Below are 23,322 nucleotides of genomic sequence, written 5' to 3' on the forward strand. Positions count from 1 at the left end.
TTATTATTAATAGAAATGAATTCAAAGCTCATCACATTGAATATAATTTCAACACAATAAAAACAATGTGATTAGTCTCATTATACTACAACAGAAAAGATGTGATGAGCACACAACATTCAGCTATATATTACTTCCATTAAAACAAAGCAGAACTCTGTGAAACAGGACAAATGCTGACTCGTCTGTTATAGATCTGCACAATTCATTACAGCGAGTCCCAAATGACTGGATCAGTGAAGTAAATGAAATGGACAAAGTGCTCAGATTGTGAGCGGCGCCCCGATAGCGTCTCCTCCAGCTGAATCAGAGAGAACTGATTGAGCGGAAAAGCTGCTGAAGTTTTCCCTCAGTACAGTACAGACGCTGTGTGTGTGTGTGTGTAAATGCATCAGACGGACGCTGTGTGTAGTAATGCATCACACACTCACACTTCTCCTTGCTGCCGTTGTTGTTATGCAGAAATTCTCCATCAGGGCGAGTGGTGGGGAAATCGTCTTCATCGTCCTCCACGACTGAGAAGAGAACACACATGCACACACACACACACACACACACACACACACACACACACACACACACACACACACACATACACAGATACACAGATACACACCACATAAAGAGACACACAGAAACAGAGATATACACACACAGAGAGACAAACAGACAGATTGAAACGCACAAAAAGCACACATGCAGATAGACACACACAAAGTGATGGACCAATAAATAGATACACACAGACAGACAAAGATAAACACACACACACACACACACACACACACAAACAGACAGATACACACACAAACACACACAGTCAAAGAAACACATACACACACACACACACACACACACACACATACAGTCAGTATGAACTCATGGCCTGCGGTTGGTGGTGCCCAGATCGGCCCACTCACATACTGAGAGCTGACACACACACACACACTGTACAACACTGAGAGAGATTTAGAGGAACGACTGCAACCAACAAAAGAAGCAGTTGATCAACTGTGTGAATCAACCGGCCCTTGTGTTGCGACAACACATTCATCCACAGTCGGGATGCACAAGTTGTGAAGAAAACGGACACTGCATTACTTTTATATACGTCGCAAAAACAAATCATTATTTCAGAACCTGATTCTGCAAGCAGTGTGTCTGCAATGATTATATACAGATTACAAGCAGATAAATCATCATGGCACACTCTCAGAGATAAAGGTACAACAGCAGTCACTGGTATGGTATACAAAGCAAAATATTAGATCCTCAAGAATCCATATTGGTAGCTTAAATTAAATATTAGTACCTCAAGGGTCCATATTGTACCATAAAAGGTTATACTTGTACCTAAAGGCTACATATTGGTATTAAAGTAATCACTGGTATGGTATATTAAAGGCAAATATTAGTACCTCTAAAATCCATATTGGTACCTTAAAAGTAAATAGTAGTACCTCAATGGTCTGTATTGTACCTTAAAATGTTATATTGGAACCTAAAAGGTCCATATTGGCATTAAAGCAGTCACTGCAGCGATACATAAAAGGAAAATATTAGTACATAAAGAATCATTTTGGTTGCTTAAATGTATATATCAGTACTTAAAGGATCCTCAATGGTACCTTAAAGTAAATAGTAATACCTCAAGGGTTTCTATTGGTACCTTAAAAGTAAATATCGGTACCTAAAGGGTCCATGTTGTTATTAAAGCAATCACTCATGCAGTACATAAAAGGAAAATATTAGTACCTAAAGAATCATATTGGTACCTTAAAATTATATATTAGTAGTTTAAGGGTCCTTATTGTACCTTAAAAGGTTATACTAATACCTAAACAATCCATACTGGCATTAAAGCGGTGCATAAAAGAATGATATTAGTAACTCAAGACTTCATATTGATACATTAAAAGTAGATATTAATACTTAAAGGGTCCATATTGGTAACTTAAAATAAATAGTATTACCCCAAGGGTCAATAGTTGTACCTTAAAGTAAATGGTAGTACCTCAAGTGTGTATATTGGTACCTTAAAAGTAAATATTAGTACTTTAAGGGTCTGTACTGGCACCCAAAAAGTATATTATAGTACATAAAGGGTCCACTATGGTACCTTAAAATGAAATCGTAGTACCTCAAGGGTCTATATTAGTACCTTAAAAGTAAACATTAGTACCTAAAGGGTCCATATTGGTATTAAAGCAGTCACTGGTGGGGTACATAAAAGGAAAATAGTACATTAAGTATCATATTGGTACCTTAAAAGTAAATATTAGTACCTAAAGGTTCTGTACTTGTACCCTAAAAGTAAGTAATAGTACACAAAGAGTCCACAATGGTACATTAAAGTAAATAGTAGTACCTCAAGGGTGTATATTGGTACCCTTAAAGTAATTATTAGTACCTAAAGGGTCCATAATGGTATTAAAGCAGTCACTGAAGTGGGACATAAAAGGAAAATAGTACCTCAAGTATCATATTGGTACCTTAAAAGTAGATATTAGTACTTAAAGTGTCCAAATTGGTATCTTAAAGCAAATAGTAGTACCTCAAGGTTCTATACTGGTACCTTAAAAGTAAATATAAGTACGTTAAGGGTACATATTGGAACCTTAAAGTAGATAGTAGTACCTCAGGGGTCTATATTGGTACCACAATCAAAAAAACATCTCAAATTTCTTTATTGTTGTTGTGATTTTTTTCTTTTGTCTTTTTAAAATTCGCATTGTTACAATTTTTTTTATGAAACTGAATAAAAGTAAAAGTTATAAAAAAAAATGAATGATTATAAATATGATGTATTCGTTCGTAGAAAGCCACATAATCTTCTGCAGCCAACTACAGGCTTAAATGCATGATAGATCCAAATACTGTTTGTTTCTTTGTGAAATAAAGGAGTCTACTCACTCTTGTCTCTCTGGAGCTCGTCTTTGTTGACGGCGTCAGCGCAGCCATCAAAGTATTTCTGCAGCGTGTCCACTTGCCTGCACAAGATATCCCGAAACGTCTCCATCTCTGCAAGCTTCTCCCGCAGACTGTGACCCTTCTGTAAATCCGTGTTGGCTAAGTTACTTCAAAAATTGTTTATATACAAGTTGTCTAAATAGTAACTTAGCTACTATAATTATCAATAACTACATTAAGTGACTTAATATTTAAAATCCAAATAAATTTCAATGCATATACACTACCTGATGAAAGTCTTGTCGTCTATTCAAGTTTTAGGAACAGCAAAGAATAACCTGACTTATAGTTGATCATTTTGGTATCAGAAAAGGCTCATATGAAAGGCAAAGGCCTCAAGATTACGCTAATATGACGACAATAAAATATGATCATGCCTTGATTATTAATGATTTAATTAGGACAGTGAGGAATATAAAGTCATGGTGCAGCGGAAAAAGAATGAATATTAAAAAGTGTTAAAATTAAATTAAAGTCTTGTCGTCAACCTCAGTTGTACGAGCAACAAATAATAAGGTGGATTTTTCTGATGGATCATCTGTTGATCTGCATCTCAATCATCACCAATACTGCAGAAGACCTACTGGAACCCACATGGAGCCAAGATTCTCACAGAAATCAGTCAAGTTTGGTGAAGGAAAGATCATGGTTTGGGGTTACAGAGTGGATGGTAACATCAACAGCCTGAGGTATCAAGACATTTGTGCTGCCCATTACATTACAAACCACAGTTTGAGGGACAATTCTCCAGCAGGAAGCTCCTGAAAGCAAAGAAGTTGCTTCAGGATTGGCCAGCCCAGTCACCAGACATGAACATTATTGAGCATGTCTGGGGTAAGATGAAGGAGGCGTTGAAGATGAACCCAAAGAATCTTTTGATGAGCTCTGGGAGTCCTGCAGGAACGCTTTCTTCGCCATTCCAGATGACTTTATTAATCAGTGATGTGAGTCAGTGCTGAGATGTGTGGATGCAGTCCTCCAAGCTCATGATGGAGTCGGACACAATATTCATTCTGTCTCCACTGCAGCAGGACTTTATATTCTATACTGGACATTATTTCTGTTCAGTCACAAGACTTTAGTCTAGGCAAAGTCAGACCTTACTGTCCTAATTAAATCAGTCAAAATCAAGGCATGATTATATTTTATTGTGCTCAAATAAGCGTCATCTAGAGGCCTTTACCTCTCATATAAGCCCCTTCTGATACCAAATGATCAACTAGAAGTCAAGTTATTATTTGCTGTTCCTAAAACTTGGATAGGCGACAAGACTTCTGTCAGCTAGTGTACAGTGTTGTTTGAGTTCAGACTAGTTTATCGACTTATAAAGCAGTGGTGTTTTTATTATTAGCACTGATTGATGTTGTAAGTGTGTGTGTTTTCACCTTAAAGGAGGATGTGGAGGTGGCTGAGTATCCGCTGGTGGCAGATGTGAGGGACAGCATGGAGCCGTGTCTCCTCAAACTGGATTCAGATCCATAACCAGATTCAGCCTTTAACATAGAGACAAAGAGAGAGATTAGCGAAACACAGCCCAAGTCTGACAGATGAATGTTTTCTTCCTTTTCAAGTATTTCCCAAATGATCTTGAACAGATTCAGGAATTTTTCACAGTATTTCCTATAATATTTTCTCGTCTGGAGAGAGTCTGTTTTATTTCAGCGAGAATAAAAGCAGTTTTTAATTATTTTCAATGCATTTTAAGGTAAATATTATTAGTCCCCTTCAGCAATATTAGTTTTGGATTGTCTCCAGAACAAACCAGTGTTATACAATGGCTGTTTCTCAATATGCGTTCTTCAGCGGTCTTGCGACCTCGTGTTACGTCATCATCGGCTACATAAGTGCAGTTCCAATACTCAAGACCGCAAGTACAGAGGACGCATGAAACTTCCAGGATGTGATCTTGATATCGAGGACGCACTGATGCAGACTTGAGCACCAAACTCGCGCTAGAAGTCCCAGAAGTCATTGCGACTGGAGGTGGAAAGCGCAGCATTTTATTTAGATTTATTATTAAAGTTCAGAGATATGACTTATTTACCTCAGGAGTTTCCCTAAAGGAAACGGTGAAAGTAAACATCAACATGAACATCTTAATAAAGGAATAAACACATTAAGAGTTTTGTTTGCTGAAATTCATATTAAAATCTGTTTTATTTATATTGTGCAGAGTATATTGATAGTCTTTTTATGCAAAGTATATATTTTGAAGAGGGGGGAAACAATAAATCGTTGTATGAGTGCTGTAATGTTTAAATAATTTCCATTTAAAATGCGTGAAGGTCACGTGACCATCAGGAAGAACGCAGCATCTCAATTCTCAAAGGACGCGTTCTCTGCCCTCGCGGTCTCCTAAGTTCGTTCTTCCGAGGACACCTGGCAAGACCGCTCTCCACAAGAACACAAGTCTGTTCTCTGCATTCTTGGAATTGAGAAACAGCCAATGACTTGCCTAATTACCCCTAATTAACCTTGTTAAGCCTTTAAACGTCACTTTAAGCTCAATACTAGTATCTGGAAAAATATCTAGTAAAATATCATGTGCTGTCATAATGGCAAAGATAAAATAAATCATTGATTAAAACTATTATGATTGGATCTTTCCGTTAAACAGAAATTAGGGGATAAATATACAGGGGGTTAACAATTCTGACTTCAGCTGTACATGGAGAATTGATTGGATGATTGTGCTTTGCCAGCGTCACATTAAATTAAACTGATAACTTGATATTGACAGTTAAATACTAATTGAGACATTTGAGTTCCAGATTTGGCTTCAGTACTGAATAATCTGTTGTATATTCACAAATATAAAATTGTAATGAATCCTATAAAAGCTATTAAATACAGAATGTAAGGGTGTCAAAATTAATCGTTTCTTCGGTGCATCGCGATGCAGACGTGGACAATTCGGTATCGGTTCAGTAATAACCATAACCGGTTATTACTGACGTCATTTACCTCATATGTGCTCTGTCGCGAGGGAGGCGATCGCGAGTATTTACAGCGATTTAACTACTTAAAACTCATAAACTGTGCACAATTTCACTGTGTGTGTTTGCTGGATCAGTCTTTCACTGACATACACAACAATAGCCCCTATTTCACTGAGATCGAGAGAATGAAAGTAGCGTACTCCATGCTGTGAAGAAAATATAAAACTGTTTATGGAAAGCATCGTCAATGCACCGTGATGCACCGAAATATCGAATTGAACCGAATCGATGGCATGATAATCGTAACCGAACCGTGAGACTAGGTAGGTTCACAGCTCTAACAGAATGTGACACTTTAAACAATAAAAAGAGGTGTATTTACATGAGTGTGTATTTACTGATCTAAACCAGTGGTTCTCAAACTTTTTTCATTAAGTACCACCTCAGAAACAAATTGTCCCTCCAAGTACCAGCATATGACCAGTATTGAAATACAGTAGCTTAATAGGCCAATTTAGGCAGCTACAGCTCTGCACAGTTTAAAAACGTGGAAGATGAATTACTATGATCAAGTATTTTTGGTCACACTTTACAATAAGGTTCATTAGTTAATGTTAAGTAATGCATTTACTAACATGAACATACATTGAACAATACATTTACTACAGTATTTATTCATGTTAGTAAACGTTAGTTAATGAAAATACAGTTGATCATTGTTAGTTCATGTTAACTCATGGTGCATTAACTAATGTTAACAAGCATATGTAATGTAATGTAATGTGTATTTATATAGCGCATTTATTGTGTATGGCCATACACCCAAAGCGCTTCACAATCATGAGGGGGGTCTCTCCACACCACCACCAGTGTGCAGCATCCACTTGGATGATGCGACGGCTGCCACAGGACAACGGCGCCAGTGCGCTCACCACACACCAGCTATTGATGGAGTGGAGAGACAGTGATAGAGCCAATTCGGTTGAAGGCGATGATTGGGAGGCCATGATCGTAAGGGCCGATAGAGGGACTTTGGCCAGGACACTGGGGTTACACCCCTGCTCTTTCACGAGAAGTGCCATGGGATTTTTAATGACCACAGAGAGTCAGGACCTCGGTTTAACGTCTCATCCGAAAGACGGCATGGACCTGAATGTTAATAATGCCTTAGTAAATGTTCAATTATGATTAATAAATGCTGTACATGTGTTTTTCATGATTAGTTCATGTTAGTAAATGCATTAACTAATGAACCTTATTGTAAAGTGTTACCATATTTTTATTATTATCAGCCACTTTAAACCTTAAAATGGTTTAAACATTAACACTGCTGTGCTTATATGTAAAAAACAAACAAACAAAATAAAATGTCAACGTTTAAATTGAAATGTGCTTTTAAAAGTTCATTAAAACGGTAGGCTACTGTTTTTAAAAAGTAAAAACAAATCTACTGTACTTACATGTAAACTGTTAACCTAAAGTATCCTATTCATGTTGCTTGGACCTCATAAATATAGGCTATATGTCATCATATTCGTATATGAACCATTTTTGGTACATTGTTAAATATATGTTGCATGTACATAGGACATATTGGATTACTCTGCGTACCAGAAGGCAGCCTGCGTACCACTAGTGGTACACATACTACAGTTTGAGAACCACTGATCTAAACAATTTCCACTTCGTCTCCAGTGCACTTAATTTACATGTACAGTTGAATTCAGAATTATTAGCCCCCTCCTGTTTCTTTTATTTCCCCAATTTCTGTTTAATGGAGAGCAGATTTTTTCTAACACATTTCTAATCATAATAGCTTTAATAACTCATCTCTAATAACTGATTTATTTTATCTTTGCAATTATGACAGTAAGTAATATTAGACTAGATATTCTTCAAGACACTTCTATACAGCTTTAAGTGACATTTAAAGGCTTAACTAGGTTATTTTGTTAACTAGGCAGGTTAGGGTAATTAGGCAAGTTATTGTATAATGATGGTTTGTTCTGTTCAAAGAAAAGTAAAGCTTAAAGGGGCTAATAATTTTGTCCTTAAAATGGTGTTTAATAAAATTAAAAACTGTTTTTATTCTAGCCGAAATAAAACAAATAAGACCTTCTCCAGAAGAAAAAATATTATCTGACATATTGTGAAAATTTCCTTGCTCTGTTAAACATCATTTGGGAAATATTTTAAAAAGAAGAAAAAAAAAATAAAACAATGGGGGGCTAATATTTCTAACTTCAACTATATATAAATCCATATTTACACCACACGTGCTTCAGGGGTAATTAATGTGTCAGTAATGTGCCAGTGCTCTTTAGGTTAATGGATATATAAAGATAAACAATGAAATCATAAGTCCAAGACACTCGAAAAGTGAAATAATTTTAATAATAAATTTGGTCCCACTTTATATTAAGTGTCCTTAACTACTATGTACATGCGTCAAAAAATAAATACAATGTACTTACTGTGTTTATAATGTATTTGAGAACACTTGTGGTGCTCTTGAGTTGGGATAGAGGTTGGGTTATGGACAGGTTTGGTGGTGTGGGTAGGTGTAAGGGTGGGTTAAGGTGTAGGGAATGGTCAGCAGTGTATTTACAAACGTAATTACAGAAGTTAATTACAGATGTATTTACATACAGGTATTTAATCAAGCATAAGTACACAATAAATACATGTATTTACACAATAAGTAGATTGTAACAAACTATTAATTCCTGTGTAAGTACATATTAGTTAAGGCCACTTGATATAAAGTGGGACCATAGATGTTTTCACTTACTTTTCGAGAGCCTTGGACTTATGATTTCATCGTTTACATTTATATTCTAAAAAAGTAGTTTATATTATATTGTACTATAGAAAATACTGAATGTGACACTTTGTCTGAAAAGTAGATTAATTACTCAATATGTAACTTACTTGACTTACTTAATACTACTTAAATTCCATATAAATTTCAATGCATATGGACACCAGAAACTTTTGAGTTATCTTAGAGATGGAAATAAAACATTTAAATTCATATGACAAATTGCAAAAAAAAAAAAAAAAAAACTATTACAAATTACAAAATATTTTTTTCTCTTGATTTTTTTCTCTATTTTAACATTTTAAGATTTTTGTATAACATACAAATTAGCCGTTATCATAAGTTATTTTGTTAGATTAGCTCTAGATTAGGCTTCAGCACTGAATAATCTAATGTTTACCCACAAATATAATATTGTAAAGCATTCCATAGAAACTATTAAGTACTAAATGCGACCCTTAAAACAATATAAAGAGGTGTATTTACGTACACGAGTGTGTGTGTGACCTCCAGCGCACATCAACTACATTTATATACACTTTGGCCCAATACCAATTCTCCCCCTTAGACCTTCCCCTTCCATTTTGCGCGTTCATGTGAGGGGGTAGGGGTGTCCCAATTGTCTTTAGCTTGAAAGCCTAGGGCTAAGGGGAAGGGCTAGATATATATCATGCGTTTGCCTTCGGTTTAGTCTCTTTATTAATCAGGGGTCGCCACAGAGGTATGAACCGCTAACTTATCCAGCATATGTTTTTAGCAGCGGGTGCTCTTCAAGCTCCAACCCAGTATTGGGAAACACCCATACACCCGCATTCATACACTACGGCCGATTGAGTTAATCAATTCCCCTATAGTGCATGTGTTTGGACTGTGGGGGAAACCAGAGCACCCGGAGGAAACCCACATCAACACAGGGAGAACATGCAAACTCAGAAATGCCAACTGACCAAGCCAGGACTCGAACCAGCGACCTTTTTGCTGTGAGGCAACAGTGATAACCACTGAGCCACCATGATGCCAAATTAAATTGAGTTAAATACTGAATGTGACACTTCAAACAACATAAACAGGTGTGTTTTCCACTTCATCTCCAGCGTGTACACACACACACACACACACACACACACACACACACACACACACACACACACACACACACACACACACACACACACACACACACACACACACACACACACACACACACACACACACACACACACACACACACACACACACACACACACACACACACACACACAGTCACTTTCCATGAACTCAGAGGTCTCTCTCGTGGCTCATTTGATGAGTAACGGCTTCTGAAAATAGTTCGAGAGTTTATTTAGAAACATAAACACACACACACACACACACACACACACACACACACACACACACGACGGTCACCCATCGAGACTTCATGACTGTACAGGCCCGATTTACTGTTACTTTGCTCCAAACAAACACACTTGACAGCAGCAGCAGCAGCAGCAGCAGCACGGTAACACACTCCGCTCGTTTAGTCAGTCTGAAAGAGGGAAAGACACTCGATATGAAAATCCGCTACTTCCCCACTCACCTTCCTCATACTGAAACTAATCTCAGAGTTCACACACACTGACCCACACACACACGCTTTCACACACTCTTACAGGAAATGAAGCCAAAGCACGTATTTCAGGTGCGACTGGAATTGGTTTTGAGATAATTGAGGAGATTGTGATTACAATTTGCCAGAAAATCTTAACTGCCTCACATTGCCAGATACAATGAAAGAATATTCCTTTATTTTGTTGGCATTTGAAGCATTCATCTGGGATGTTTGGGTTTTCAGGTGTGACATAAGTTTGCATTGCCAAGTTATATTGGATCATTTTAAATCTAGTATTAAAGGGCACCTATGGTGAAAAATCTACTTTTCAAGCTGTTTGGACATACATGTGTGTAAGTATAGTGTATATAACGTCATATTAGGGTGATATAAACACACCCAGTCCTTTTTTTTTTCAAATTTAACAACATATAAACGGTGGACCAATTGGAGCGGTTTTCAGATCGACCGCAACTTCACGTAGGAGTGCGGTCCACCCGCCCACCAATATTGATTGACAGCTGCGCGCATTAACATGTCTCCATAGTAATGCATATACTCATATCGATAAGACAGGACGAGCGCAAAGCAACCGGGAATAAAAGGTCTGTTCAGTTCGCTAGGATCATCAATCATCATCAAACATGATCAAGAGTGAGTTTTACAAGTTTAACATGTTTTAAAATGTGTGCACGTGTGTAATGAACTACAGCCATTCACTTCATCAGCACAGCCGCATGTCTCTCTCACCGTTTGTGTGTGTGTGTGTGTTAAAGTGTGTTTTGATAGTTCAGAGTTCACAATTTACCATTGCACACACTTTTTAACATTTTATTTATCAGGTTTAAGAGTCTCTTTAACACTTATATTTATATTTATTATAAAGAGATCAGATATTTTAGTTTAAATATTTTTGACTATTAAAACTATTTGCCTTATTAATGTTGCTAAATTAAAATAAAGCGGTTATAGGTGCAGTAGGTAATAATAATAATAATAATAATTCCTTACATTTATATAGCGCTTTTCTGGGCACTCAAAGCGCTTTACACAGTGGGGGGAATCTCCTCATCCACCACCAGTGTGCAGCATCCACCTGGATGACGCGACGGCAGCCATTTTGCGCCAGACCGCACACCACACACCAGCTGATTGGTGGAGAGGAGACAGTGATGCAGCCAATTGAATATGGGGATGGTTAGGAGGCCATGATGGACAGAGGCCAGTGGGCAGATTTGGCCAGGATGCCGGGGTTAAACCCCTACTCTTTTTCGAAGAACATCCTGGGATTTTTAACGACCACAGAGAGTCGGGACCTCGGTTTAGCGTCTCATCCGAAAGACGGTGCTCACTGAGCAGTATAGCGTCCCCGTCACTATACTGGGGCATTAGGACCCACACAGACCGCAGGTTGGGCGCCCCCTGCTGGCCTCACTAACACCACTTCCGGCAGCAACCTAGCTTTCCCATGTGGTCTCCCATCCAGGTACTGACCGGGCGCAGCCCTGCTTAGCTTCAGTGGGCGACCATGTGAGAGTTGCAGAGAGCTAGCTGCCGGTGATCTACCACAATGCTAACAGCTTAGCATAAATCTCTGAATCACAGTCCCTCCCCTGCCGTCTAGAGCCACGCCTCCCTAAATACGAGCACAGCAAAAGAACCCTCTCTCATGTGTTTAAAGCGACTAGTGCTTGTCCGGCAGCTAGAAAGCCAAACTGACATGCTATTTCAGAGTGAATGTTTACAGTTGCATAGTAAACAATATAGGGAGAGACTAGGCGGAATAGCGATATTTACTTGTGTTTTGTTGTTAAACTAATTAAAATCTACATTATAGATGCTGTAAAATTTGATGAAACTGAAAATAGTGAACAACACTTCTGTGAAGATATGACCTGTTTGTAACAACAACATCTAACATCAGCTTTGCGTGAAGCTAAAACGGTTTTAAAACAGAACATTACCGGTCTAAGAGAAATCCCTCAGCCAGTAGCTATGTTTTCATCCACCTATTTTGCAAATGCGCATAAAAAAACCAGTTGATGGAAACGCCATGATGCGCATAAATTTTGAAAATGCGCAAAAAAACGTATGCGCCTAACTGGTTAGGATAAACTTTTTATTCGATAAGAAAAGATGCGCATAAACTGCGATGGAAACACTTTTACCGCATAAACTTCAGCAGGCGCATTAAAACAGGTCATGTGATTTTGTTAAAAGTGATCATGTGATGTTTAAAATGTGTGTGAATGGATAAAACGTCAGGCTGAGCACATTATTAAACATCTGAAATGTTGTTTTGGTCATTATAAAACGCCTTACCATTTCAGTATTAGTGTTATTATATTATTAATGACCTCCAGAATCAAGAGCGCCTGTGCTCCGCGTCTGACACCTTCAAACGCCACCGCGCGCTCACCGCTTGTCAGGATTGTCTTCTGAGGCGCATTCATTTAGAAAAGATTGATGCAGCTTCTCCTACTGCAGCAAATGCAGTTTTTACTGTTGATATTTGGCGCCAGTTAATCAGGAAGTGACCATTTTGTTCGCTTTGACTCGTTAGATGGAAACGATGCTTAATTCGCACAACTTTTATGCGATAATCCAGTTTTGTGCATAAAGTTTATTCGCATTTTTGGATGGAAACATAGCTACTGTCATGCTTTCTCCAGCGTGCAAAGGTAACTCCAATATTGATTCAGGTTTTTAAAAAGATTTGATTCAGCAGGTTTTCACTGATCGTGCGCTGGTGCCCTCTCTCTGTTGAACGTGCGGCGGTCGGCGGAGCTGCGTACAAAAGGCTGCACAGTTGTTCAAATCTACAGTTGCTAACAGACAGATTGGGCTACTTATCTGAATTATGAGAGATGTCGGTCCGACTCTATTTAACTGGATGAATGTTTTTTAGGCCCCGTTTACACTAGTGCGTTTTAGTTTTAAAACGGCGTTTTAGAATGAAAACGATCCGCGTCCACACTCGCGTTTTACCCAGCGTTTCTGAACTGCTCTCTGTCCACACCAAAACGCTGAAAACGCACATCACGTGACCACACACACACACTTTGGCAATCGCTGCAGTCCATCCACCCAGATGAGAGCTCTGCTAGTCGGACTTTTTATCAAGCATCTCCCGCTGGATCTAATCTCACTATATTTATTAAACGTGATATTTCATTCATCTTGTTGTCTTTATCTAATGACATATTCCCTGACTTTGGTCATTGGAATCTATTACTTGTTCTCAGGTAACGTGTTTTGGCTGAGCGCAAAGATAAGTTAATGATTAATGTAACCACGTAGCCTACATTCTGTATATTGACTGATCGCTTGCCTTTATTTCCTATAATGTATAAACTTATTGTATGTTATACTTTTAAAATGGCCATTATCGATTATTAAAACTGATACTCAGCAAAAGAGAGGGTGTGTTTCGTATTTTCACTGAAATTGAAAGGAGGCTGATGTTATCGGCTCCGTTTTGTTATAAATATCCACTCAGTGAAGATGACGCTCATATATGCAGCACGACGCCTCAACATTTCTGCTATCTGTTTAGTTGTTATAAAAGTTAAAAGTAAGTTATAAAGTACACTGTTCCCTGTGAAGATTGACGCGTGTCCTCGGTATGTTTTCCCTATCAAACTGAGAAGAAGAGATGCAGCCTTGATCAAACTTGCGAAGTCTGAACTTACACGGAGAAGATTCAGGACTGAACTGTGTGTTAGGCTACTTAATATTGAGGAAAAGCCCCAATCAGAGAGGCGAATGTCTGCAGCCCCGCCTCCGTTTTCAGATGTCTCCGTCTTTCCCCATCCACACTGAGACGGAGCAGCAGCGTTTCAGAATGAAAACGGCCTCTCCAGCGTTTTCGAAACGCTCCGTTTTCGGCGCTCGAGAACTCCGGCGTAGTGTGGACGGATGGCGTAACCGTAGCAAAACTTATGCGTTTTCAAACTAAAACGCATTAGTGTAAACGGGGCCTTAGTTTTATGCCTTAGCCAAAATATAAAAATACATATAAACACATTTAGATCATTTACTTTAATCATTACTATTAGACTGTGAAGAGACTTTCAACCTGCACAACAAAAAATGCTTCTGAAGACCATCACCTACTGCACCTTTAAAAAAAATCCTTAACATTGCTTAATGTTTTGTTAAAAATATTCAATAATTATCGACACCGAATGATATAAAACATGATGTTGTGTTTTGTTTTTGCTGTATTGCACAGCCCTAGTTGTGAGTGTGTCAGAAAAATATGGACAACAATAAAAAAGCAAAAAAATCATTTAATTAAAAACATTTTAAATAGATATAATATATATATATTTAATACATATCACATAATATATCTACCAAAAGACAGAACATATTACTTCACAAACTGTATTGAAAATAAATCATATAAACAATTGCATATATTAGATACAATTGTCATTTCAGAAATGAATATAAACACTGAATAAACACATTTATAAGTAAACAAATAAACTCAATGATGGGTAAAATAAATCAGCAGAATTCCACGTGTACCTATTAATAACTCATGTTGTATAATGAATATTTTTATAAAGTATGATAGAAGTATAGCTTGTATGAATACACAGTGTCAGAAACTAAACGCTGTCCACCACTAGATGGCCACAGTGAGGTCTATTTACAGTTGAGTAGGTTTAATCTGGTCACTATCTGGCAGAAATGCAGATGACCATTCAGTGTGTCAAGCAAAGACGGGTCAGTCCTGAGTTCACTTCAGCCAATCAAACACACTCTTACTGTGCAGAACACTTCCACTGACCAATCAAAGGTCAGGAATAGTGGCCGTATCTGAATTCCATGATCAATAGCCTGAGCAGTTACAGAGCAGATGATAAACTCCAGCATGATAACACGCATTAATCCTGTAGCACAGAACACACACCAAATCAATAAAGCTAATCAAGTGATTACTAAAGACTGTGTGCGTGTGTCTGAAAGAGAGAAAGAGAGAGAGAGAGAGAGAGAGAGAGAGAGAAAGAGTTCTTATCAGTGTCTATTTAACTCTGCAACAGTAGGTGTGTGTGTGTGTGTGTGTGTGTGTGTGTGTGTGTGTGTGTGTGTGTGTGTGTGTTGACATATTTACTCAACATTTAATTGAAATCCCTTTATTTCTATTTTTTTTAGTTATTTTGGTCAGTCATGTGCATTCCAAAGCACTTCATTTCAACAATTTTAAATATTACTTTGTAAGATTATGTACCTTCATATCTACTTAAATAGTGGATGGATGGATGGATGGATGGATGGATGGATGGATGGATGGATGGATGGATGGATGGATGGATGGATGGATGGATGGATGGATGGATGGATGGATGGAATTAAAATATGATGCATGGATGGATGGATGGATGGGTTGATGAATAGATGGATGGAATAAAACTATGATGGATTGATGTAATGAAAGTATGATGGATGGATGGATGGATGGATGGATGGATGGAAAGTATGATTAATGGATGGATGAAAAGTATGATGAATGGATGGATGGGTGGAATGAAAGTATGATGGATGGATGGATGATGGATGGATGGATGAAAAGTATTATGAATGGATGAATGGATGGATGAAGAGGATGAATGGATGGATGAAGAGTATGATGGATGGATAGATGGATGGATGATGGATAAAATATAAGAATGATGGATGGATAAATGGATGATGGATGGAATGAAAGTATGATGGATGTATGGATGGATGGATGAAAAGTATGATGGATGAATGGATGGATGGATGGAATGAATTTATGATGGATGGAATGAAAGTATGATGAATGAATGTATGATGGATGGATACATGGATGGATGGAATGAAAGTATGATGGATGGATGGATGGATGGATGGATGGATGGCGGGATGGATGGATGGAAAGTATGATGGATGAATGGATGGATGGATGGATGAATGAAAAGTATGATGAATGAATGGATGGATGGATAGATGAAAAGTATGATGGATGGATGGATGGATGGATGGATTAAAAGTATGATGATGAATGAAAAGTATGATGGATGGATGGAATGAAAGTATGATGGATGGAATGAATGTATGACAGACAGACAGACAGACAGACAGACAGACAGACAGACAGACAGACAGACAGACAGACAGACAGACAGACAGACAGACAGATAGATAGATAGATAGATAGATAGATAGATAGATAGATAGATAGATAGATAGATCTGCAGGCAAATTTGTGTATGGTTGTGTTCTGTTTTTGTTGTACCCTAATGAGTAAGAAAGTATCCTTGGGAACTCTTTCAGCAGTGAATCAGACTGAGGGATCTCATCCAAAAAGAGGCGTGTATGTGTGTGCGAGCGTGTGTGTGTGTGTGTGTGTGAGAGTCAGTATCAGAAAAGGGTCATCCTCAAGGCAAGAGAAAGATGAATGGACAAGGACACGTGTGTGTGTGTGTGTGTGTGTGTGTGTGTGTGTGTGTGTGTGTGTGTGTTCATAATCAGAAGCATGTGTGGATCAGGGTGTGTCCTCATGACCCCAACCCTTGTGCAAACTCAGCAGACGCTAAAAGAGGCAGACCACAACACACACACATGCACACACGCACACGTGGTTATCATAACTTCATTAGTTAACTGCCTGATTTATTTATGTATTCATCAATTAAAATTCAAGGTGAAAATTCAGTCATTCACACTTATCTTGTCTTGATTTACTTGTCCAAATGTGGCACTTATTAACTAAATTAATTGTGATTTGAATTATTCAGATTTGAAAATGTAAAATACATTGTTCCCTAAAACCAAAGAGCTTAGAATGACCAAGAGGCGACACTCAATAGAACGCTCCATTGCAACAGCAGCGCCCAGCAACAGCACCGGATTCCCCCATTTTGGAGTGAAAGCGATCAGCTGTCCATTAGATCTTACTGCTTTCGCGATGGCAAGCAGCTGCTTTGTTTTTTATTTATTTATTCAAAAAGTGCATTAAAGCTGAGATAAAACCTGAAAGACGACAATACAACACTTACTATGACAATCATCAGCACTTTTAATAGTTTATTTTACAGACTTTTAATATGCTGTTGTTCTATTGGAGTTTTCATTCCAAAATGGCTGCCACGCCATCTAGTGGCTGATTCCCAAAATGCACTAGAGTGTCGCCTCTTGGTAATTCTATGCTCTTTGCTAAAACTCACATTTGTTATTGTTTAAATGCATATAAACACATTTCAAACCGTATCATCCATTTCCACTGTAATTTGTAATTGTATAAACATGGTAATGCTATTTCTAAAATTGTCGTATTTACATTTAAAGCCTGGTTTATACTTCTGCGTCAAGTGACCGGCGTAACCCACGGCGCATGCAACACGCGTAGCTGTGCATTTACGTCTGCGCGCTGTCTCTGTTGTTCTGCATTAACACTTCTGAAACGCTAGTTGGCAGTGAGGTGTAAATGTGTCACTGTCTCGAGTTTTTCCTCGCTCCATCCGGAGCTCCTTCACGGGACTCCACACTTGTAAACACTCTCTCCATTGGACTCGCGCCGCTTAGTTTACAATGTAGTATTTTATATTATTATTATCAGGGCTCGAAATTAACTTTCTGACTTGGTAGCACCGGTGCTCCCAATCTGAAATATTTAGGAGCACCAGAAAAAATTTAGGAGCACCCACCAAAAATGAATGATATATTTGACAAGTTGTATATTAAGGGATTTATTGTATTTGAAAACAACATCAATTGGGACTAACAAAACCCAGAAACAACTATCTAACTAATGCTGTGATGACTTAATATTAGTGCGATAATTCCAAAATGAATGTTGAATAATTATAAAATATTAATGATGATGATGATGATGATGACAACAATACTAATAATGAATTATATTTCTCATCATCATGCTGCCTTGAATGTGCTTTAATGTAAGTTATCTGCTATATAAAGTCCTACTGTTACTTTATGAAAAATAAATTGATGGTTTGCATCAAACACAAATGAAGCATTGCAGTAAGAAATATTTATTTTGTACTATTGTTTTTATATGCATCTTATATGCATCTCAATTCAATAAATAATAGTTCTGCTACAAAACAAACGAAATAATATAATAAATCATTCAATTCAATGCTGAAAGCTGCAAAGCAGTCATCAGTAATTAAATAGAAGAATAATTTACACCTCAAGAAAGAGCGGACAAAAGAAAAGGAGGAAAAGTCTCACTTTTAAAAGTTTTGGTTTCGGTTCATGTCGTTTTAATGCTCAGCCTCGTTACGCGCTGAATTACATTTTTCTGTGTTTGCGGAAAAGCATGCGAGTCAGCCGGACTAATCTATGAGGGGGCAGAGCAGGATTCTCCCGATGACCACCGGCGCAATACTGTTCTTTGTTATAACCCGCATTAGTTTAAACTCAGTAAAGGCAAGCTTCTTAGGCGATGGTGTTTTAGCAGACATTTGCGCTGTTGCAGCCTGATCTCACGAGGAAACGTAAGAAAAAGTTACGAATTGCCGTGAGATTGTGTTGGCTGAACACGCAGCGCATGCAACGCATCGAGATTCAGTGTACTTTTCACTCTTCAGCCGTTTGCATTCCCCGCGGTCACAAAAGCTCCCTTCCTGTCATCTGACAGCGGAAAGTCTTGAGTGATTGACAGCTAATATGAACCAATATAGTGGCAGGGAAGAGCGATTTTACCACGTTTTTAGAAAGAAAAAAAAACAGGTCGCACTACAACCATCATATGCGGCCGCACGTAGAGATCTGCGCGGGACTAAATTTTGAATCCCGCTCCCGCCCGCACCCGCCAGGTTTTAGCCGGAACCCGACCGCTCCTGCTTATATTAAGCACTTGATGTCCCGCTGCCCGCCCCGCCCCGTTTTCTATCCGCCACGCCCAATCCCGCTAAAGAGCGGGGGGAGAACAAAACCAAAATCAACAACAAAATCAATCTCTCATTCGCGGGTGCGCATACATACACACACACACTGCAACAAACTAGCTAAACACAGCATCGCGCTATCACTCGGGAGTCGGGAGCGATATTGCTAGACAGCCCGCTCCCGTCCCAAATTAAACCCGTTACCGACCGCTCCCGTGATTTATTCGGAAATTTATACCCGCTCCGTAGAAATCTGGCCGGGTCCCGCGGCGCCCACGGGACAGCCGCGGGAATGCAGACCTCTAGTCGCACGAATGCTCCCAATATATATTATGAGGTCGCATAGCTTAAATTTCGGACCAAAATGGTCGCAATTTCGAGCCCTGTATTATTATTATTATATAATATATTCAAATTAAATGACTATTTTAAGACACATATCCCACCCAGTCCTGTCCTTTTGTGGGTTTCTCTCCTCTGCCTTTAATTGTTTTCTCCCTGTTGAGTGTGATTTCCACCGGCGCGGTGTCTGTCTGCACCTCCACCCACTGCTCTGTCTCTACCTGCCCACATCCTTTCCCTCCATACACTGCATTACTACTGCTGTGTTCACTCGCGCATGTTAGCGCTCAACTACAGAGTGTGTTATATCTCACGTCTGGCCATCATACACAGTTACCTTAGTGTTGTGTTTGTGACGTTAACTGACTTCAAATCTCTGTGTGTTTGTGTACATGTGTATATGTGCGAATATGTATGCGTGTGCGTACATGCATTTTTATGTGTATTTAATTATAAGCATGAGCAAGAATTTGTGAACTGTATGTGTGTGTGAGAGAGAGTGTGTGCTTGCATGTGCGTAAACGCATGCATGTGACAGTGTGTGTTTAACATGAATGTTTGTGTATGTCTGTGCGTGTGCATTTGTGTGTTCGGTGTGTGTAGGATTAAGTGTGTGCATTCGATTGTTCAGTATGTGTTGTGTGTGTGTGCATTTGTGTGTATAATGTGTATGTGTATGCAAGTGTGTGTACATTTTGTGTGCAATGTGTGTGTGTGTGCTTGTGTGTTAACATGCATGTTTGTATGTGTATGCGTGCATGTGCGTTCAATGTATGAGCGCGTGTGCATTTGTGTGTTTGGTGTGTGTGAGAATTAGTGTGTGTGTGTGTGTTTGATTGTTCAGTGAGTCTGTGTATTTTTGTGTGTGCGCATACATTTGTGTTTGCAGCGTGTGTGATTGTGTTTTTATGGTCTGTTGTGTGTTTGTGTGTTCAGTGTGTGTGTGTGCACATTAGTGTGTGCGTTCGTGTCTTTAATGTGTGTGTGTGTGTGTGTGTGTGTGGGTATGCATTTGTGTGAGTGTTTAACATGAATGTTTGTGTATATCTGTGCGTGTGCATTTGTGTGTTGGGTTTGTGTGAGAATTGGTGTGTGTGTGAGAATAAGTGTGTGCATTTGATTGCTCAGTATGTTTGTGTGTGCGCATTTGTGTGTTTAATGTGTGTGTAGTGTGTGTGTGTGTGTGCGCATTACAGTGCACATGTGTGTGTGTGTATGTTAACATGCATGATTGTATATGTGTGTGTGCGTGTATGTGTGTTCAATGTGTGTGTGTTCGCGTGCATTTGTGTATTTGGTGTGTGTGAATTAGTGGGTGCGTTCGATTGTTCGGTGTGTTTGTGTGTGTGTGCATTTGTGTGCAATGTGTGTGTATGTGTGCATTAGTTTGTCCGTCTGTCTTTAATGTTTGTTTGTGTGTGTGTGTGCGCGCTCATGTGTGTACAGGCATGTGTGTTTAAGTGTTCATGCATGTGTGCACATTCATGAATATGTGCATGTATATACACGTGTGTGTGTGTGTGTGTCTGTGTGTGTGTGCGCATAAATGATGTATGTATATGCATATGTAAGTGTATGCGTGTTCATGCATGTATATATGTATAGGCATGTGTGTAAGTTTATGTGTTTGTTCATGCATTGCTATATGTGTGTGTGTGTGCACGCACATTCATGTATAAATGCATGTATATACACGTGTGTGTGTGTGTGTGTGCGAGTGAATGTGCATGATTGCGTGATGGTGCATGCATGTGTATATATATGCACAAATGTGTGCATATGCATGCGTGTGTGTGTGTGTGCATGCATGTTTGTGCATGTGTGTGAATTGGTTATGTGTGTGTGCATGGATGTGCATGTGTGTATATATGTGCATGTCTGCATTCATGTATGTGGATGCGTTTTTCTGTGAATTGTGTATACGTGTGTGTATGTGTGTGTGTGTGTGTGTGTGTGTGCGTACATTCGTTTGTATTCATGTATATATGTGTGCATATATATAAGCTTGTGTAAATGTGCAGGTGTGTTTGTATATATATGTATATGCATGCCTGTGTGTAAATACACCATTGTGTGTGTGTGTGTGTGTGTGTGTGTGTGTGTGTGTGTGTGTGTGTGTGTGTGTGTGTGTGTGTGTGCATACAATACATGCATCTGACTTATGTATACCAGTGTGCATCAGTGTGAGTTTATGTATGCGTGTCTGAGTGTAAAAGTCATTTCAGTGCCTCAGACACTGTAAACAAACTGAATCACATTCATAATATCACACACCCACACACACATACACACACACACACACACTCTCACTCCTATCTCTAGACCTCATCATCTCAGTTAGTTCTGATTCACTTCTGTGATTCAGTGAGGATGGAAAATAACTCAGTCCTCTAGAGTTTACCATTACAGTAACAGGGGTGTAGTGTAGTCTTGTGTTCAAATGCACACACTTAGAATGCTCAAATAAAAGCCAAACACACACCGGTCATTTTGCTCCTTCCTCTCTCAGCCAGAAAGCAGACTCTAGAGTCAATAGTCTATCAGAGAGGGAAGTGCATGTTGGGTAAAGATGAAGAAACTCACCCTGTGCAGCTCGATTGAATCGATCCACTGGTTGCGATGCTCAGGGTCTTGAGCGCGGAGATACCACACGCTGTCATTGACACTGATGTCCAAGCGGCACTCGTCAAACTCATGAGGCTGCAGAGACACACACACACACACACACACACACACACACACACACACACACACACACACACACACACACACACACACAACACTGCATTAGTCTCATATGATCGCACTCATTTCTGTAAACGAGGAGATTTGCGTGATGGAGGGATCCAAGAGTGTTACCAAATAGAAATAGAGCTGTAAAACACAGATTTATCACTGGAGATTGATTTTCAATATACCAAACAACATTCAAGTCTGGAGAGTTTGTGTGTGTACATTGTATTCCTTACATTGTGGGGACCAAATGTCCTTAAGTGTACTGATAGCAGTAAATGTTGACCATGTGGACACATTTGTTTTGGGGTCCATGAGGGAAAAGTCCCCATAAAGATAGCTGTACAAGGGTGTGTGTGTGTGTGTGTGTGTGTGTGTGTGTGTGTGTGTGTGTGTGTGTGTGTGTGTGTGTGTGTGTGTGTTATTACTGCCAGATGTTGATGTGTGCAGACCTCACACTGCTCTATGAAATCCAGATGAGGAGTCCAGCCCTGCTCTCCTTCAGTCTGATATACTGCACTCAGTCTGACCCTTCACTTCTCATCATGTTTGTTGGTATATTAATAAATATTATCGTATTTACTATTAAATCTGTCATTTACATTGAATATTACATATTTATATTTGTAAATGTCATCCATTTAGTAACTTTTTTCAAGCTATTATTGTTATTAATTATAGGGCACACGGTGGCTCAGTGGTTATTACTGTGGTCTTACAGCATGAAGGTCGCTGGTACGAGTCCCAGCTTGGTGGGTCAGTTGGCATTTCTGTCTGGAGTTTGCATGTTCTCCCTGTGTTGGCATGGGTTTCCTCCGGGTTCTCCGGTTTCCCAAACAGTCCAAACAAATGCGCTATGAGAATTGAATAAGCTAAATTGGCCGTAGTGTATGGGTGTTTTCAAGTACTGGGTTGTGGCTGGAACATATGCTGTAATAGTTGGCGGTTCATTGCGCTGTGGCGACCGCTGATTATTAAAAAGGCTAAGCCGAAAAGAAAAATCAATGAATGAATAATCCTCCATTTACTAAACTA

At 39.0% G+C, this 23,322-nt stretch overlaps 1 protein-coding gene across 5 annotated transcripts in view; it reads right to left on the minus strand.

Annotated features, from left to right (window-relative positions):
• The window catches only part of cert1b (ceramide transporter 1b), a 422,369-nt gene that overhangs the window by 358,369 nt on the left and 40,678 nt on the right, over nucleotides 1-23,322 (minus strand). For all 5 annotated transcript variants that reach the window (XR_012397034.1, XR_012397033.1, XR_012397035.1 and 2 more), the window contains exons 3-6: nucleotides 22,138-22,254; nucleotides 4,356-4,463; nucleotides 2,914-3,052; nucleotides 432-515 (exon numbers count right to left, since the gene is read on the minus strand). Coding sequence is in view for 2 of the 5 variants with exons in the window: in XM_073935647.1 (XP_073791748.1) it covers nucleotides 432-515; nucleotides 2,914-3,052; nucleotides 4,356-4,463; nucleotides 22,138-22,254 (448 nt within the window). In the remaining 3 variants the exon portion in view is untranslated. The remainder of the gene's footprint in view (nucleotides 1-431; nucleotides 516-2,913; nucleotides 3,053-4,355; nucleotides 4,464-22,137; nucleotides 22,255-23,322) is intronic.

This window comes from Danio rerio, chromosome 21 (assembly GCF_049306965.1).
Source record: "Danio rerio strain Tuebingen ecotype United States chromosome 21, GRCz12tu, whole genome shotgun sequence".
NCBI classification, from domain to species: Eukaryota; Metazoa; Chordata; class Actinopteri; order Cypriniformes; family Danionidae; genus Danio; species Danio rerio.